At 35.6% G+C, this 20,465-nt stretch overlaps 1 protein-coding gene across 4 annotated transcripts in view; it reads left to right on the forward strand.

The window, feature by feature from the left end:
* Positions 1-20,465, forward strand: part of MYO6 (myosin VI) — a 157,643-nt gene that overhangs the window by 81,927 nt on the left and 55,251 nt on the right. For all 4 annotated transcript variants that reach the window (XM_087443791.1, XM_087443792.1, XM_087443793.1 and 1 more), the window contains exons 8-14: positions 721-818; positions 1,165-1,329; positions 6,110-6,190; positions 9,445-9,625; positions 14,679-14,823; positions 17,022-17,179; positions 19,013-19,104. In XM_087443791.1, the coding sequence (XP_087299917.1) occupies positions 721-818; positions 1,165-1,329; positions 6,110-6,190; positions 9,445-9,625; positions 14,679-14,823; positions 17,022-17,179; positions 19,013-19,104 (920 nt within the window). The remainder of the gene's footprint in view (positions 1-720; positions 819-1,164; positions 1,330-6,109; positions 6,191-9,444; positions 9,626-14,678; positions 14,824-17,021; positions 17,180-19,012; positions 19,105-20,465) is intronic.

Genomic DNA, 20,465 nt, shown 5'->3' on the forward strand with positions numbered 1-20,465 from the left:
ATCTGCTGTTTATAGTTGAGACTCTAGCGAGTACAAGAATAGACCCTAGTAACCCCTTTCCAGTCATGTGATGTGTGTGTGTGTGTGTGTGTGTGTGTGTGTGGTTATAAAATAACAACAATGAAAATTTTACATTTGTTCATTGGGATTTTAAAAACTCTTATTCTGAGAACCTTTCTTAGGTACTTCTATAAGCTCTTAATTTGTTAGATGTTGTTGAATGCGCATGTGAAAATGTTAAATCTGGAGGTTATGTTACTATATAAAATATTTTAGAAACGTAAGTCAACTAATAACTTTCTTGCCTGTATTTTGTCACAAGAGATTTGCTGTTTTATGTATTATAATCACTATTCTTCTAGGGCTGACGTACTTGTGAAAACCTTAAATTTCTTAGGGAGTAATTTTTAAACTTGAGTTATCAATTTTATAACCTAGTGGCTTTTTAAAATTTAGCCTGTCCCATAACATTTACATTTTCTTTTTATATATTTTGAGTAATTTTTCCATCTCCTGCATTTTAATAGGGCCTGAACATAGTGGTAGTCAATAAATATTTGTGGGATTTGACATTATATGTGAATTTCTTCCTGTTATATTTTTGAAGATTTTTTCTAGCATGTGTATTTATTAATAAATGGAAACATACTATGCATACTATTTTGTGATTTTCCTTCATGCTAATTTTTTGATGGAATATTTTCATTTCTTTTTCAATAGCTAACCCACTCTTAGAAGCCTTTGGAAATGCAAAGACTGTTCGCAACAATAATAGCAGTCGATTTGGAAAATTTGTAGAAATACATTTCAATGAGAAGGTAAATGAGAGTGAGTTTTGGGATGATATGGTTGGGGAGTGTTTCTGAAAAACACAGGAGTCTTGATAGAATTGGTGCTGTACTTGAACTCATGGTAAATCCATTTAAATTTCTCTGTGTCACTTTAGATATTTGGGAGAATATATATGTTCACTGTAACCTCTGTGTATATTCTAGCTTACAATTAGTTATCTGTTTTTTTCCCTTTATTTGATAAATATTACAACCTCTTTGATAGACAGATGTTTATTAGAAAAGATAAATAATGTAACATACTGGTAAATTATACGTTAATTGCAAAAAAAAAAAAAAAAAAAATTTTTTTTCTCTCTGTTTTGTTTTTTAGAGTTCAGTTGTTGGAGGATTTGTTTCACATTATCTTCTAGAGAAATCTAGGATCTGTGTTCAAGGCAAAGAGGAAAGGAATTATCATATCTTTTATAGGTTGTGTGCTGGTGCTTCTGAAGATATTAGGGGAAAACTTCATTTGAGCTCCCCAGATAATTTTCGGGTAGGTTGGATGAAAAGAAATTTCATGTGATTTTTGCAAATTAAATTGCCTTCAATTCTAAAACTTACTTCGGTGGATTTTGGTATTAAGCTGAATGTAGCTTACGTTGAACTCAGTGTAATGTGATAGAAGGACTTCTGTACTAAGTAGATCTCTATTCAGGTTTATTGCTGAGTTTATAAAATAATACTATATGACGGAGTACATAATGGGATAGGTACAAAGGTAGATGTTAAACCCCGTATCAATTTAAACTTAGTAAGAAATTGATAATGGTTCTATACTGCCAACTTTAAAGTTACCTTTCACTTATTTGTAAAAAAAAATTTTGACCACTGAATTAATAAAGGACCCATGATTGTCTTCCTTAATTCAGTTCAACAACCAATATTTATTGCTTGTCCATTGGGTGCTGGGCATTGTGCCAGGTTTAAAAAGATAGATGAGACACAGGTCCTGCTCTTGAGCGCCTTAGAATCTGATGGGAAGCACATACACAGTCTGACTGGTATGTTGAATGATAAGAGAGAGATATGCAAAGGATGCTGTGGCAGCCTGGGGATTTTGGAAAGGCTTACTGGAAAAGTTGATGCTTGAGTAGAAACCTGAGTGATTTTCAAGAGTTAGCTAGAGGAAGAAAAATGCAAAGGATATTCCTGGTAGATGCAAAAAGATGAAGAAACAAAGACAAGAAACAGCTTAAAGGGTAAGGCAGGAAGGGGTGGAGGTGAGGCTAGAGAGTTTGGTCTTACTTCCATAGTTGATAAGGGGCTATTGAAAGGCTTTAAGTAGAAAGTTAGATATCAGGTCTATACTTACCTCTGACTTCAATACGGAGGATGGCTTTAAGGGGTTAGAAGAGGGGATGGATAGAAATTGAAACCATGGGTAGATTAGTTGGCAACTGAAGTAAGAGTTACTCAGTGCCTGAATTTGGTTTAGCAATGGCAGTGTTAGAGAGAAGGGGATATGTGAAACATTAGGAGGTAAAATTGATAGGACTTGGAAAGAGAAGGAGGAGTCTGGAATAATTTTCCAAAACATGACTAGGGTACCTGGGTGGATATGTAAATACCATTATTGGGGCCAGATGGAAAGTTTATGGCGTATAGAATGAGTTCAGTTTTGGAGCCTATGGAACATCTAAGTGGAAGACAGGTACACTAAGCTGAAGATCAGTGCTAGAGTGACAGGTTTGGGAGATGTCAGTATTCTGGTGGTGGTTAAAACTATAACAATGAGTAGATGAGATTGTCCAGGGAGATTGCATAATATAGAGAAGCATGTGCCAGGGTCCAGCCTCTGGAGGAGAAGGGATGAGCAGATGAAGAGTTGCACAAGAGAGAAAGCACCAGTGAAGTTGTGAGAGAAGTACAAGGAACATCAGGAGCGCATGAATCACAAGCCAGTGGAGTTTCAAGAAGTGGTGACTGGGGAAGGTTAGCATAATTTACAGATTCTCAGCTAGAAAATAGTGTCCCTGTGTGGGATGTATGGGAATTATGAGATGGGGGTAAGGAATGTAGTTTGTTTGAAGTTCTGCAGGTGATCCTTTTTTTTTTTTGTGAGGGGGATCAGCCCTGAGCTAATATCCGTGCTAATCCTCCTCTTTTTTTGCTGAGGAAGACCGGCTTTGAGCTAACATCTATTGCCAATCCTCCTCCTTTTTTTTTTTTTCTTCCCCAAAGCCCCAGTAGATAGTTGTATGTCATAGCTGCACATCCTTCTAGTTGCTGTATGTGGGACGCGGCCTCAGCATGGCCGGAGAAGCGGTGCGTCGGTGTGCGCCCGGGATCCGAGCCCGGGCCGCCAGTAGCGGAGCGCGCGCACTTAACCGCTGAGCCACCGGGCCGGCCCTCTGCAGGTGATTCTAATAGTCCTCTTTGGGCAGGAGTCCTTCTTTGGGAATCATGACATACATATTCTATTTAATTATTGTTCTCTGTATGTGTGTGTGTATGTGTTATTTAGTTTTTGCAGCCCAGCTTCTCTTATTACTTCAAGCAGTTTCTTTTAATGTATATTTGGAAATTTTAAAACTTTGTTTTAAAATGCTTCATAACTGTATCTATTTATATACTTCTAAAATGTCCAGCCTTCTCTAGAACTCACCAAATTAATTGGAATTTGAAGTTAGTTGCCCACATTATCTTCATGAAAGTAGAAGAGACATTTCTGTACAATGATTTTTCAAAAAGGAATGTAAATTACTATGCATCGTATGAAATTTAACAATGGTAATGTGGCTTTGTCAACACTGAGTTAATAAGTGATGTGACTATTCTTGTCTTAATCGAGCATTTCTTTCTGCTTGGAGGTTTGGGAGCATGGTTTTATGTGTCTCAGAATGTATATCCTTTTCTGGCACAGTGGCAGGCATCCTAAGAGGGCAGCTACTGAAACTCTTTAGTAGGTTGTAGAGTTTCCTGCTTCTACAGTGTGAACTGGGAGGCATGATTTCTTCTCTTACAAGAGAGTCCTTTTGGTGGTAGGAGGAGAGGAGGGGAACAGCATTACCTTTCACCCAGATACATCTGCCGTCTTGGATCTTCCTCTCACACATGCATACACACACTGCTATATCCCTTCCCCCACACGAGTCTGCCTGTAAGTGATTTGAAAGTGTGTTTGTAATTTCATCGGGTTTTTCTGTGATTTGGTGTAGGCCTCCAGTTATAACTCATGGATAAGGTTGTAAAGACAAGCGAGAACCCTACAGTAGGGTGAACACTTCCAAAAATTTAGTATGTAAAGAATAGTAGAGATGCACCTGTTCGAAAACATTTATATTAACTACGCATGAATTTTAGAAGATAGAGGTTTAAGATCTTGCATTATTCAAATTTTCAAATATTTTTACACGTTTTATGAAAGCATTCGTTATAGTCATGCAAAAATCCTTGAATATACATAAAGCTTGGATAGAATGAGAATGGATGGCAAGAATAGTTATAGCTTTCTATTAGAAAAGTTGGAAGAAACAAGTATTTTTCCAAGATTTTACTGTTAAATCCATCTGTCCAAACGTCAAGTGTTTAATGAAACAGTTGGAGTGGGAGGGTAAGCCTCTTGCTAGCAAAGAAAACATTTGTTTTGGTTCTATATGTTTAAGCTACTAGTGTCTTACTAAATAAAAGAACTCTTTTTTTAAATAGTCAGTTGAAAATGCTTACCAGTATTATCCTCCTCCCTTCTGTTTTATTTTTTTTCCCCAAAGATTCTAGGGTAGAAAGAAAAACTCACTGCATGTCATTTTTTGGTTTTAACTAATGGAGGGGGAAAGACAGATGCATTGATCATCTAAAATATTAATTTATGCCCAAATCATTCAGAGTTTACTATAAATATTTTCTTGAAATCTATATGGTGTGGTGTATTTAATCTTGGAATTCATGCCATGATACAGTGGAATCATAGTGACTTGATTTAATAGAAGATGAGATGTTTTAAAAATTTTCCCATCCTGTTCCCTGTGTTCTTCCTTCCTGACCCCTTTCCCCCTTAAATGTGGGTAACTGATTCTCTTTGAAACCAGTATATTATTTGCTTCTCAACTGCTTCTGTGTTCTGTTTGGAAAGCACTTAGTCTTTAAAAGGCTTCTGGGCAGCAAAGTAAAGCATTGAGACAAAAGCTGAAATTGTTACTTGAATACCTATGAAGGCCTCGTAAAGCAAGTATTATAATTTATGTATAAGCGGTGTTAACTTTCAGTAAATATGAAACGGAGGTTTTGAAGAACTGACTCTAAAAATCAGAAATTAAGAAACTCAAGGATAATATTTGTTAATTATTCAGAATTTAAAATATTACTTAACATATTAAACCACAATGTGTGGGTCCTTATTTGAGACTCTTTACGTATTTTGTAGGGAGATGATTTTCATTATTATCTGTAGTACTTATCTTATGAACTATATTTTTAATAAGATATTTAACACTGAGAAGATTTAAAATTGCTGCCCTTAAAAAATAGGAAAGCTTTATAATATTGATTTTTATATTAATCAGTTAATTTAATCTGCTTTCAGGAATTAGGATTTTCAGTATCCCTAGATAGTATTACTAGTCTGATGATTAGTAAGAGTGACATGTTTGTAATTTTATAGAAGGATCGATTTTTTTTTTTTTGCTGAGGAAGACTGACTCTGAGCTAATATCTATTGCCAATCCTCTTCCTTTTTTTCCCCAAAGCCCTAGTAGATAGTTGTATGTCATAGTTGCACATCCTTCTAGTTGCTGTATGTGGGACACAGCCTCAGCATGGCCGGACAAGCGGTGCATTGGTGCACGCCCAGGATCCGACCCTGGGCCACCAGTAGCGGAGCACATGCACTTAACCGCTAAGCCACGGGGCCGGCCTGAGAAGGATCGATTTTAATTGAGAGATTAAATGATACTCTGGTTATGTTTAGAAATTCTTTTTTTTTTTTAAATTTTGTTTATTTTTCCCCCAAAGCCCCAGTAGATAGTTGTATGTCATAGTTGCACATCCTTCTAGTTGCTGTATGTGGGACACGGCCTCAGCATGGCCAGAGAAGCGGTGAGTCGGTGCGCGCCTGGGTTCCGAACCCGGGCCGCCAGCAGCGGAGTGTGCGCACTTAACCGCTAAGCCACGGGGCCGGCCCGAGAAGGATCGATTTTAATTGAGAGATTAAATGATACTCTGGTTATGTTTAGAAATTCTTTATGACTCACAGTATTTGATAAGTTGTGTTGTCTTCTGTATTATTTTCCTATGAATCATATTTGTTAATTTTATTTTAAATTTCTTTGTCATAGTATTTAAACCGAGGCTGCACTAGATACTTTGCTAACAAAGAAACTGACAAACAGATTTTACAGAACCGAAAAAGTCCTGAGGTATAGTAGACTATTTTTTTAAATTAAAATCTTTAATACGAAAAAATCATGCTGAAAGATATTTTTTATTTTGGAGCTCAAATAAGATTTCTTACTTTTAGGCTTATACTTTAAAAACTAAATCCTCATCCGTCTCTCTCTCACAGTGCAATGCTTCATGCCTCTGTTGTTCCTCTTGGGTAGGCCTCAACCTGCTGCTCTCCTCTTGTTCTTTTTCCCAGCATGAGGGTATTAAACTGCGTGAAAATTATCCTTTGCTAACATTTTAGAAACTCACTCTCATATTATCCACTTGAGATTAAGTATGAAATATATTCTTTATAATTTATTGTCTACTTCAAGGCTGAAATAAGCATTGAAGTAGACAGTAGACAGTAAATCAGTAAGCATTCTTGTGAACTAATGCTTGTATATTATTGTATTTCTCTTTAAAACATCGTATTTCTGTAATGTATTACAAGAAGTTTTATATATAGGTCTTACTAAATTATTATATTTCTTTTTCTTTTATTTGTGAGGAAGATCAGCCCTGAGCTAACATCTATTGCCAATCCTCCTCCTTTTTATTTTTCACCCCCGAAGCCCCAGTAGATAGTTGTGTCATAGCTGCACATCCTTCTAGTTGCTGTATATGGGACGCGGCCTCAGCATGGCCGGAGAAGTGGTGTGTTGGTGCGTACCTGGGATCCGAACCCTGGCCGCCAGTAGCGGAGTGCGCACTTAACCGCTAAGCCCTGGGGCCGGCCCCTAAATTATTATATTTCTAAGAGTAATTATATATAATTATACCAGTAAGTATTATTTTAAAAACATTAAATCCTTAATCTAAAAATCCCTTATAAATTTTAATATGCATTGTTTAAGTAATAAGTGGTATTAAGTTATATCTGCTCAAGGAGCTTAAATTATGAAATAGTAAGTCAAGATTATAGGTACTAGTTCATATTGTCTTTATTAATTTTATTAAAAGATTTGTATTGAGTATTTAATTGAACAAGTTTTTATTATACTCAGTCTTAATGCTCCTGTATTTGTGAGTCAAATATTTTTGACTCCTTTCAAAATGAGTGAGATGCATTATATCTTTAATATATTCATAGAAAAGAACAGAAAGCAAATAAAAATTCCCATTATTTCAAATTCTAAGCAGATGAGTCTGCAATTAAGTTTTGTTTAAGTTGACATGTTATTTATTATCATAGACACAGATGTCTGAATTATAAATCATAAACTTTAGTTAATGTTACAACCATGGTTGGAACTTTAAGAACTGACATTAGTATTTATTGTGGTATCTTCTTTTGTCATAATAGCCTATATTTTTATAAGGCATCATCAAAATACAGAAATTGTGTTTTTCCACTAAGGTAATGGAGACATTTCCTAGTGGGACATAGCAGCTATTTTTCTTAAAGGAAAAAAAAAAAGAAAAAAAAATATATATATATATAAAAATTTGATCTTTTGGCATGGAAAAAACTGAGTAGAAAGGAAAGAAAATTGGATTTTACTTTCCAAAGAGTAACATGTGCTCTTTGTTCTCTTCTAAGAAAAAAATATCCTCTTTCGTATTCTAGAGTAAGCATACTTTGTCAGGAATCTTATTCATGTTATTGAGTGTATATATAAAAATATATAAGTGAGCAATGGATTAATATATTTACTTTTTATGTCTTCTTTATCAGGAGGATGAGGTGATCATTTTGACTAATTAGAATCCTTTGCCTAGTTCCATTTGAGTGTCTTTAAGCTGTGTGCAATTTTTAAGAGAATGCAGTATTTTTAGTCTGCCATAATAGCAATATGTTCATTAAAGTTTATTTGGAAACAGTTATTAAATGAAATAACCATTTAATTGCAAGACTAAAAATTCTGCATATGTGTTTTCTGTTAACTTTGGCTGCATGTGATTGTTTCCTTTGCTTCTTTTAAGAATAAAATTACATTTCTTTATCTAGACATTTTCCAGAAATTTCACACAAGCATAATTAAACATTTTAAAGAATTTTATGGAAAGACAATTACAACTTTAGCTGGGAAGCAATTGGCAACTGGGAGGGAAAAAACATCTCCTAGAGGTATCTTTAATGGCCAGCTAATTCTGATGCTGTTACCTAATGTCTAATTTTACTTATTAATTCTCAAGTTCTGGAAAATTCCTAGTCCAGTCTTAATGTGTCCAGTAAGTTTTATTTTTCTCCTTCTAGTTTCTGCAGGCCTGACTTTCTTCATCCCTTTTTCTGAGTTTTTTTTAGGTTCTAACAAATGAATACTTGAGATGCAAATTCTTTTAGGAAAGAAACCAAATTTTGTCTTCATTTTTTCTGAAATGTTTTCAGTCATTGCATAAATTCTTAGAGTAAGCATAATGCTTACTAATACACTTTACTCATATATATTTATATAGAAAGGTTTAAAAAATAATTCTCAGGCCACAAAAATTGTTATTAGCCTGTCCACTGTTTACTGCTGTTGAGTGTTGGTGCAGTTGATGGCAGTTGACATGAAAGAGTATAATGCTTTAAATTTAAATTTTTATTACATATTTAAACTTTTATTACAGTTTTTTACCTTAGTTCTTTTTGATCTATCGATTCATTTCAACCACTGATATTCCCCTTTTTCACTCAATTTATATTTTTATCTAATATCCTAGTATTATAATGCTTTAGAGTTAAAATTGTAATTTAATTGGAAAACATCTCATTCCATTTTTGATGGAAATTTTTTTTTTTTGTGAGGAAGATCAGCCCTGAGCTAACATCCATGCCAATCCTCCTCTTTTTGCTGAGGAAGACCCGCCCTGAGCTAACATCTATTGCCAGTCCTCCTCCTTTTTTGCCCCTTTTTCTCCCCAAAGCCCCAGTAGATAGTTGTATGTCATAGTTGCACATCCTTCTAGTTGGTGTATGTGGGACGTGGCCTCAGCATGGCCGGACAAGTGGTGCGTTGGTGTGCGCCCGGGATCCGAACCCGGGCCACCAGTAGCGGAGCACGTGCACTTAACCGCTAAGCCACGATTGAAATTTTTATTGAGATAATTGTAGATTCATATGCAGTTGAGAGAAATAATACAGAGAGACCCTGTTGTGCACTTTACCCATTCAGTTTTTGAATATGTTAGAATACTAAAGTTTTTCCATTGATACATTTTATTTTGCATGTTATATAATGCATTAATAGACCTTGTGCAGTTGGTTTAGTATACTTAAGTAATATAAAGAGCAGTTTATTGATGTCTTATTGTTTTGTAGTATCTTAAGGCAGGTTCCTTGAAAGACCCTCTGTTAGATGACCATGGAGACTTTATTAGAATGTGCACGGCCATGAAGAAGATTGGTCTGGGTGATGAAGAAAAGCTGGATCTGTTCCGGGTGGTAGCTGGTGTCCTGCACCTTGGAAATATTGATTTTGAGGAAGCCGGCAGCACTTCAGGTTTTTTTGTTTATGGTTTTTTGCTTTGTTTTGTTTTTTTTAAAGAGGAGTAACATTAGAAGTTCTGTGATTTCTTTGTCATAAGTAAGTTGAATCTGTTTTTGTGCAGGTTTGTTAATACCCTGAAATTTCTAGAATATACTGTGTTACATGGTGAATCTTGCAAATGAAGGATGCTGCATTATTAGTCATTATGAGCTCGGTTTTGAACAAATCAGTGATACTGATGAGGAATAAACTTCTCATTTTATGAAGAATAAGTATCTCTGACTACCGGGGTCATATTTAGTTAAATTTTTCAACTGATATTATACTTTTCTAAATAAGTGAACAGAATAATTCTCTGCTATCTATTAAGGTATTTTGACAGTTTTCTGGTTCATTGATCTAAAGTTGGATCAGTTAATTAGGGCAATTGAATACATAAAAGCCCATATACTTTATTACTGGGAAATGAAAATAAGTTAACTTTATGCAAATTGGAAAGAGCATTTAAATGCTTGGATGATAGTAACTTTTCAACCCTCGTGTTTCAGTCTCTGCGTAAACAGTAAGGCTTTTTGTATAATCTTAAGTTTGATCCATGAATACAGGGTTGGCAGACTGTGGCCCATGGCCAAATCTGACCAGCTGCCTGTTTTTGTAAGTATCACAGCACACCTATTCTTTCATGTCTTGTCTATGCCATCTTTCATGCTCAGTGGCAGAGTTGAGTAGTTGTGACAGAGACTGTACAGCCCGCAAAGCCTAAAATCTGACACTTTAGAGAAAAACATGTTGACTCCTGCATAAATAAGTTATTTAAAAATTTTATATCAAGAATGAGTTAAAAAAAAATTGAAAATACCATTTAATATCACAGTCAATAACATGGGCTTTAGTATCAGATTCGAGAAGCTCTCTGAGTGTTGTTTTTTTCATTTGTAGAATAATGAAAAAATTATCCATGTGAAGTGCTTTTAAAGTATAGTACTTAGCTGTAGTATGCATAGAGGGAAAGGGCACAAGAAGAAGGAAAAAGAACATTTAAAAAAAATGTCTGCTATGTACTAGATTCTTCATATACTGTATTTCATCGTAAACAGCGTAATCATAATCTAAACTTCATGAAGATGATGAGGTAGAGGGTGTTATCTCCATTTTACAGAAGTGGAGCCTGTGCAGAAGTGAAGTGATATGGTTATTAATGAAGTTGTAGATGTGGGAGGCGGGTTCTACCCATTTCCAGCTGTCTCAGGTACTTGTGATAATTGGCCCTCACTGCCCCTGTCACTGCACAGTCCCAAGCTGTGAGTGAGCAGACTGAAATAGACCGTCTTAATGACGTTCAGCTTCAGCGTCTTGTGATGCTGTGAAGTCAGCAACCTCAGAGGCAACCTAGTGTAGTATTTAAGAGCACGTGCTCTTGAGCCAGACTGTTGACTCCGTATGACCTGCCTGTGTGACCTTGGGCCAGGACTTGACCTCTCCATGTCTCAGTTTCTTCACCTGTATACTAGAGATAATCACAGTCCCTACTTCATGTTTTAAAGAGGAATAAATGAGTTAAATATTTGTAAAATGATGCAAATACTTATGTCTGGCACATACTGTAAGTGTTTTAATGAATAAGTAAAATAAAAATAAAGATTACTCCCAGTTTAAAATAAAAAGAAAACCAAGCAAAATCAGGTATGTTCTTAATATGCATTAAAATTTTTTATTAGTTTTTTTGAGGGATTTGAAAATTTGTTTTGAAAATCTGATGTATGTTAGAATATGTTTCATTTGCTCTGTAGCGTTGTTATGCCTGGCAGCACGTGGGAGTTCTAAGTAATACAAAAAAGTTCAAAATAATTAATGCACACTTTGGAAGTGTTGTTAGAAGAGATAGTGGCATTTTCCTGCCTCATATTATTACCCTGTGTTAGAACTTGCAGGTATACAGAGGATCATAAACATGGCATGTTCTAGTTAGTTGAAAAGCACTTAAACAGTCAAAAGGCACATAGCACATATTTACGTTATCTTTTATTTTTCTTCTCAAACTTCTTTCGGTTGAAGGGAAAATAAACAGAAAGCAGAGAAGACTGGCATGAGGCAATCATCAGGAGAATTAATAAACTAGGTTATTTTTATTTTAATAACTAAGATTTTATTATATTAATCTTCATTCTTCCTATGACCCGTCCTATAGATCCAAATGGTTTAGAATTGATTTTTTCCCCCTAGAGAGCTCGATTTTGTCATGTCCTCACAATTTGAAAAAGCTCTAGATATTTTTGTAACTATTTTATCAGAAAATTTATTCTCCAATAAATGTTTAGAAGACACTTACTATTATTAAGAATTTTTTCATGATGGAAATGTGAAAAATACCTATTGGGACTTCCTATTTTTTAAATTCCACATAGCAAAAATATACATATAAGAACAAATTTTAAAAATGTTTAAATAAGTTCTTTTTTGGAAAGGAAGTGACATGAAACCCTTGAATTATTTTACAGTACTTTGTTTAAAACTTTAAAATCAATTTTTTCTTATGTAAGCATTACATAATTCCTGGAAATGTGTGAGAAACTTTGCAAAATTGTAAGAAAGAAGTATTTAAATGAATTAATGAATTATTGGTGGTCAATTTTTTGAGAATTATATGATTTTAGATAATGTGTATGTGTGTAGAAACTAGAAATTAGTAGTAAGCTTACTTTCATAGAATTAAAGGTTTAATATATCTTCTAAGTATTCTTCTCCCCTTATTTTTTTTGGTAACAGCTTTGTTGAAATATAATTCATATACCATACAACTCACTCATTTAAAGTGTACAACTCAGGGGTTTTTAGTATATTTAGAGTTGTGCAACCATCACCACAATCAGTATTAGAACATTTTCATCACCCCAAAAAGAAACACCATACCTGTCAGCAGTCACCCCTTGTTCCCTCCCAAATCTCTCAGCCTTAGGCAATCACTATTCTACTTTCTCTCTCTATAAATTTGCCTATTATTGGCATTTCATATACATGGAATCATACAATATGTGGTCTTTTGTGACTGGCTTCTTTAGCATAATGTTTTCAAGGTTCATCCATGTTGTAGCATGTATCAAAACTTCATTTCTTTTTATTGTTGAGTAATAGTCCATTTTATGGATATACCACATATTGTTTGTCTGTTCGTCATCTGATGAACATTTGGGTTGTTTCCATCTTTGGCTATTATAAATAATGCTGCTATAAACATTCGTGTAAAAGTTTTTGTGTGGACATGTGTTTTCATTTCTCTTGGGTATATTCCTAGGAGTGGAATTGCTGAGTCATGTAGTAACTCTTTGTTTAACTCTTTGAGAAACTGTCGGACCATTTTCCAAAGTAGGTGTACCATTTTGCTTTCTCATCAACAGTGTATGAAGGTTCCTGTTTCTCCACGTACTCACCAACACTGTCTGTCTGTCTGATTATAGCCATCCTAGTGCATGTGAAGTGATATCTCACTGTGGTTTTTATTTGCATTTCCCTGATGGCTCATGACATTGAGCATCTTTTCATGTCTTTATTGGCCATTTGTATATCTTTTTTGGTGAAATGTCTGTTCATATCCATTGCCCATTCATTAATTGGATTGTCTTTTTATTATCAAGTTGTAAGTTTTTTTATATATTCTAGATACAAGTTTCTTATTAGATATATAATTTACAAATATTTTCTCTCATTCTGTGGGTTATTTTCTCAATTTTTGAATAGTGTTCTTTGAAACACAAAAGTTTTTCATTTTTATGAAGCCCGATTTGTCTATTTTTTCCTTTTTTGTGCTTTTGGTGCCATATCTAAGAAACCATGACCTACTCCAAGATCACGAAGATTTATGTTTGTGTATTCTTCTAAGAGTTTAATAGTTTTAGCTCTTACATTTAGGTCTTTGATTAATTTTGAGTTAATTTCTGTGTATGGTGTGAAGTAGGGGTCCAACTTCATTATTTTGCATGTGGATATCCAGTTGTCTCAGAGCCATTTGTTGAAAAAGCTGTTCTTTCCCCAATAAATTGTCTTGACAACCCCTTATTCGTATAAGGTCTCATGTCTGTTTCTCCTCAGATGAGTCTATTAAATACTTTATTAATTTGTCATGATAGAATGATTTTTACACATTCTTTGTAGTTTTGAAATTAGTCTTGAAATGAATCATTTATAATTAAACCTTAAAAATATTAGTAAAATGTTTATTTTTAATATTAGTAGTAATAATAAAGATAATAATAGTCAACCTTTATATAGTGCTTACTCTGCCCTAGGCACTATTCCAGGCACTTCACGTGTCACCTTATTATTCTTCATAACAACCTTATTAGGTAAGTACAGTTATTGTCCTCATTCTATGGATAAGGAAAAGGCACAGAGAGAATAAGCAACTTGTTCAAGGTCACATAGCTAATAAGTTATAGAGCCATATTAGCCCAGAGTCTAAAGCACTGTAGTATACTGTCTTTCTATATAATACTTTTTAAAACAGCCTCCATGGATAGAAATCTCTAGATATGATATACAGGTAATAGCTGTTCCCTCCTCACCCGCTTCCTCTGTCCTCAAGTAACATGAGCATGTGCAAATGAACACACACACACACACACACACACACACACACACAGACACCCACATTGACCTACTAAAGTGCCTTACAACATTTGCCTCTAAAATTGCTCTTGGAAGTTTTCTGGAGTCATATGAGTTTTAATGTTAAGGCACTATATTTCTTCAGAGATTTAATATATTAACGAGGATTGTAATCCATCATTAATATATTTCACTTGCAGGGTCATAAAAAAATGAAACAGTGGCAGGTTAATATTGATGGGCTGAAAGGATTTATCATGGGCTCCCTCAGGTGAGGGTCTCCTGTTGACCTTGGCAGTATGAGTGTCTGACAAGGGTGGTGAAAAAGTGGAGTGAAATTAAAAGTCACAAATAAGCCTTCTCTATTCCATAGTTTTATGTAAGTCAAGTGTACTTCTAAGAAGTGGATCTTGGAAATCTGGTTTACATAATGTTTGTTAATTTTAAAATATATTTTCGTTAGGTGGTTGTAATCTGAAGAATAAATCTACTCAGTCATTGGAATGTTGTGCTGAATTACTGGGTTTGGATCAAGATGATCTTCGTGTAAGTCTAACTACAAGAGTCATGCTAACAACAGCAGGGGGCACCAAAGGGACAGTTATAAAGTAAGTTCCTTAACTCATTACTTGGTAAAAATCCTGCCTTGAGGTTTGTCAAGGCAGAATCATTTTTTGAGAACACTGAGATTTAAAGTTGATCTTTATGCGTGATTCATTCTTTTCATTATAATGTTCTAAAACGTGCTTGATACCTCAAACTTCCGTGCATCTCAGTGCAGTAATCCACCATGTAAATGCACACTGACTTCCATAGCTCTTCAAGTGATTCCTTACACACGTGCTGCAGGGCACAGATTTGGAGTTGATAAGGTAAGAGAGAGGTTTACTTTTGTATAACTACAAAAATAGTTGATTATGTTAATCATTATTTGACTTTTAGGTAACATTTTTTTTTCTTCAATTTTTCAGAATAGTGTATTTTTTTGAGATATAATTCAGTTAAAAAAAAGTGTACCATTTAGTGGTTTATAGTATATTTATGAGGTTGTGCAACATTACCATTATTTAGTTTCAGAAGGTGACAGATTTTACTTTAAAAGTGATTTTCCTTGCAAATGGCTTGTACTAAAATTTGTAAGTAGAACTCACTTGAGTAAAACACTCAGCAAATAGAATTTCTCCTTACCTTTAAGATTCTTCATTTGGAGGAAATTGCAGATGGTAAGACAAAAGGAGCCTAGCCAAGATTTTTTAGATCAGTAACAAGTACCTGTAGGTGGTGTCTGGGTCTGTGTACACTCTTGGCTCAGTCTTGTATGTTTTATGCATTTTTGTTTCTGGTACTGTAAAAATTGAAGTTCAGTCATCATTTTGAGGCACTGTAAGATCTTCATTTGTGGGGGAAAAAGTCAGATCCTCTGTCCCTTGCTAAGTAAGGCAGGCAGTGAGTTCTAGTGACATATTTCAGAAAAATTTTCAACAAATTAAAACAAAAAGGATTAAAAAAAAAACCAAACTTTTAGCCACTCAGAAAATTTGGTAGCTCTTACGCTTTGCGACATATGAGCAAGGTTTGCTTAGCCTGATTCTTTGCTAAGCTAATTCCAAATTATTCTTATTATAAAGAAAACCTTGGTGAGGAGGATGTATAGTAGTGCCTTTTGGCCACTTGGTTCCTTGGAGAGATTTCTGAGGCCCAAGAAGAGGCCAGTAGAAGCACAGGTGGGTGGTCCTCAGGTGTCATCTCTGTTTCCCCTTTATCCTACAGCAGTTCTTTCATGTGTTTTATGTATGGAGTATTCACATAAGATTCTCTTTAGGAAAGGGTTCCATTGCAGGAAATAGAAGTTGGAAAACCACTGTTTCGAAGGGATTCAGGTATCAGTCTGATCTGAATGACTTTTAATGTTACTTCCAAATTGGTTATTTTTTTCTGGTGCTCCCATGGTTCCCCGTGCCTACATTTATGACAGCATTTAGCATGGTGTTTGGAAATTCTCTTTTATGGCAATCTCTCTTCATCAGACTGTAATTTTCTTGAGGGCATGGGTTGTGTGTCTGTGTCTGTAACATCTAATACCGTGTAGTTACTTATATTAAATAATAGAGTTGGGCACTTCTAATTTTAAGATGTAAACATTTTTTCCTACACAATGTTAAACAAGTTACTGAACTTGAAAGTTATCCTGAATTAAACACAATTTCTTTTGCATTTAAGGAAAGTCAAAAGGAAGATTATTCCTCTGAACAGTTTTTTATATATTTGGCATGTACAGTGAAGTATAAATTAAGGTTAAAAAGATGTTTTGAGCCTGAAGCTCTTTTACTCAATAGTAGATTTTTTTTTTTGTGAGGAAGATTAGCCCTGACATAACATCCGATGCCAATCCTCCTCTTTTTGCTGAGGAAGATTGGCCCTGGGCTAACATCCGTGCCCATCCTCCTCTACTTTATATGGGACGCCACCACAGCATGGCTTGACAAGTGGTGCGTAGGTCTGCGCCCGGGATCCGAACCTGCGAACCCGGGGCCACCGAAGCAGAGCACGCGAACTTAACTGCTGCTGAGGCCGGCCCCTCAATAATAAATTTTTAATCTAATTCTAAGTAATTCCTTTAGTTCTTCTCTTGTAGTGTTATACTTAGCCCCATTTGTCTGTGGCCATTCACAAAGGACCTTTTGTAACTGTTTATTTTGTTCTTCACAGTGCAGATGCTTAGATGTCCTTTGATCTTGGGTATCTGGCATTGTTTTCACAATATGTTACTGTCAAGGATTTTCATTGGTATAGTCTTCTTTTATAGAGTACCCCTGAAAGTGGAGCAGGCAAACAACGCTCGAGATGCCTTGGCAAAGACTGTCTACAGCCATCTTTTTGATCATGTGGTAAACAGAGTAAATGAATGTTTTCCTTTTGAAACATCATCCTATTTTATTGGAGTCCTAGATATTGCTGGTTTTGGTAAGTATAATTTTGTTTGTGAGTTTGATATTTTTCATTCAGGTTTTCACACATTTAAAACAAAAAAAAATAACCTTTTTTCCCTTGTAATACCTTTCACTTGATGAATTTTCAGTCATATGTCCCTACCTACGTTTCATAATATGATTTAAATAGGAAGTTGATGCTTCCAAAAAAAAAAAAAAAGAATGACTCATGGGTTATGGTCACACTAATGCTAAAGTTAAAACATGTTGATTGAAACCACTGTAGTTAGGAGATGTCTCTATACTCTTAAATGAATGCAGCTAAGTAAAGGTAAGTCTTGAGTGCTACTGATAGAGAGAATTAAGTTATTAAAACCATTGACTGCAGTGTAGAGCTGGGGTACAGAATGACCTAGCATATGGGCCATACTTGTTACTATGTGTAAAAATTCTTTATTAGTGTTAACTGTCAACAGATAGCTATTTCCAGTTAATTTCCACTAAATGAATAAAATATCAAGATAAATATTTGAGAACAACTGCAGATATGAATCTGCAATCAGATATGAAATGAGTCACCAACATCTAAATGCCACTTTGGTCTGAAGGACCGTGTTGTAAACATCTGAGTAAATCTGACCGTTTTTATATTGGGCTTTTATCAGTGTGGGCATACCTTCTGGCTGTGTTGGATGGAGTCTTCTTCCTTTGTAGTTTGTTAGCCTTTGCCAAGGGAAAGTATGACTGTTTACATTTTGGGAAAGGCAGAGTTTTTTTTTTTAAAGAATGCCCTTCTATTTTATTTATTTACTTATTTTTTTGCTGAGGAAAATTCATCCTGAGCTAACATCTGCTGCCATTCTTCCTCTTTTTGTATGTGAGCCGCCACCACAGCATGGCCACTGACTGATGAGTGGTGTAGGTCCCTGCCCAGGAACTGAACCCAGGCCGCCCAAGCAGATTGCACCGAACTTAACCACTAGGTCACTAGGGCTGGCCCAGAGATTTTTGTTTTTTAAATTTTATTATTATTATTATTATTTTTTGGTGAGGAATATTGTCCCTGAGCTAACATCTGTGCTCATCTTCCTCTGTTTTTTATGTGGGATGCTGCCACAGCATGGCTTGATGAGCGGTGTGTAGGGCCGCACCCAGGATCGGAACCCGCAAACCCCAGGCCACCGAAGTGAAGCTCGTGAACTTAACCTTTAGGCCACCAGGCCCGCCCCTGAGTTTTGTTTTTGATGTGATATATATTTTAAAACTTATAACAAATCATTACCTTTTGTTCAAAAGTAGAGAAACACTCATCACTGTTTTAAGATTTCATGGTCTTCAGACATCGCTTCCTGGTCTGCACCAGTTTTAGCATCACACATGCATACATAGAATCATAACACAGCTGCGGGGATCTTAGAGAGCATATAATACAGTCTCTCAGTTTTAGAAATGAGTTAGTATCCATCACATTTCTTAATAACTGTAATTGTACAGGTGAAACAGGAAAATCTGAAGCACTTGCATTTTAAGCCATTTTTGTTCTTTAGTTTAGATTGCTTTATTACCTGTGCTTAAAAAATTCTGTTGAAAGTGGCTTATGTTTTGTATCTTTACTATATGAGATTTATCTTATCTGACAAACACCTTTTTTTGTCAAGTGAAGCAAGGTATTTTTAATACTTAATTTTAAAGCCTAACAAAATTTAAGTCTTGAACTAAGTGCACTTGGGGAATATAGAACAATTATATATATTTTTTTACCTAATATTAAATTAAGCATTGATACAATAAAATTTTATCATAAGATAAACTTATTAATATGAAGTTGATATAATGATGACTCTTGATTCTGGTTTTATGTTTTCAGAGTACTTTGAACATAACAGTTTTGAACAGTTTTGCATCAACTATTGCAATGAAAAACTTCAACAATTTTTTAATGAAAGGATTCTGAAGGAGGTAATTGCCATTACAATTTAAATTTAAGAACTGCATGAAGCTATTTTAAATTTCAAGGAACAGAGACATGCCACAGTCACCCTGGTTGGTGAGGTGTCATGTACGGTGGCCCAGGGAATCAAAGATGCCCCGTGTAGCCCCCTGTGGCTCAGTTGTTATTCAGGCACATCAGAAGTTCTAACGGTGCAGTCGAAGCTTAGAGACCCGATGGAAACTAACAGACACCTCCTCAGAAGTGAACAGCTACTGCTTCTTACTAGTGGCTCACTAGACTTGAAATTCTGCTTATTTCTTTTCTGCTTCTGTTGTCTCTGCTCCAGCCACAGCCAAACAATTCTCTTCCTCTCATCCCCGACGTTGGCATCGCCCACCCTTCCTCTGGGTCTGTCTTCTTCTTCGCACTCTGCTACATGCTCGTCTTCTCTCTGTGTGGCAGGAAAGCCACCAAGTCAGGAGATTCAATGAGTGCATGGGCCTGGAGTGCCTGGGCAGTGCTTTCCCTGCCATGCTCCCCTGTGCACCGCCAGTCGCCTGCGAAGAGCGGACACCACCTCTGGTCCAGTGAGCAATTTCCGCCACTGCCCTTGGTGAATAACTGTGGGCGTGGCTGACACTCACAGTCCCAAGTCTAGGAAGGTTGCTTTGTAGTTCTTTAGAGTGCAGAGCAAGTAAAGGTAGCTTTGGATCTGTTGATTTGTGTTTCGCTCACCATTTTGAATTCCCTTGTATTTGAATTCTCCAGTATTTTCTTACCAATACTCTTGACTTTCCCTCCTTTGTGCTACTTGAGATACATTTTACTGAATGAAGATAGTGGAGTGAAAGGGAACTCAGAAGTAATGTAGTTCCGCCCTTTATTTTACAGATGAAGAAAATAATTCCCAGAGTAGTCCAGTGACTCCTGCAGGTCTGAATCCGCCTTCCTGGCGGCTGCCCCACAGCACTGTGTTCTCTTCACGTTAGCACTGCTGGTTTCTAAGTTCCATCCTCCACTGTATCTGGGCTTGAAATGGGAAATACTTGCTTTCCTCTTCCCACCCCATCCATCTTTTCCCACATTTTTAATTATGTTTTTGTCTTTGAGTTTCCCAGCACATTCTTCCTTTTGTACATTTTACTTATATACTATAGTTAAACCAATTCTGGCATAAATAAACAGGTGAAACAAGTACTTATCAGTTAAGATAGTTTCTCTGAAAATATTTTATCCAGCTACATTAGTTCCTCCATTACTATGTGAAGTTTTACATGTATGCTTATCACTTAACATACCCTAATTCTTCCCTTCCCCTCACTTTAAAATTGCTAAAAAATATTTCAAAGCCCTGATCTTTCCTTGGGTTTGAATGGTTATAAACAAA

This window comes from Ceratotherium simum, chromosome 19 (assembly GCF_057802395.1).
Source record: "Ceratotherium simum simum isolate JZ-2026a chromosome 19, ASM5780239v1, whole genome shotgun sequence".
In the NCBI taxonomy this organism is placed as follows: domain Eukaryota; kingdom Metazoa; phylum Chordata; class Mammalia; order Perissodactyla; family Rhinocerotidae; genus Ceratotherium; species Ceratotherium simum.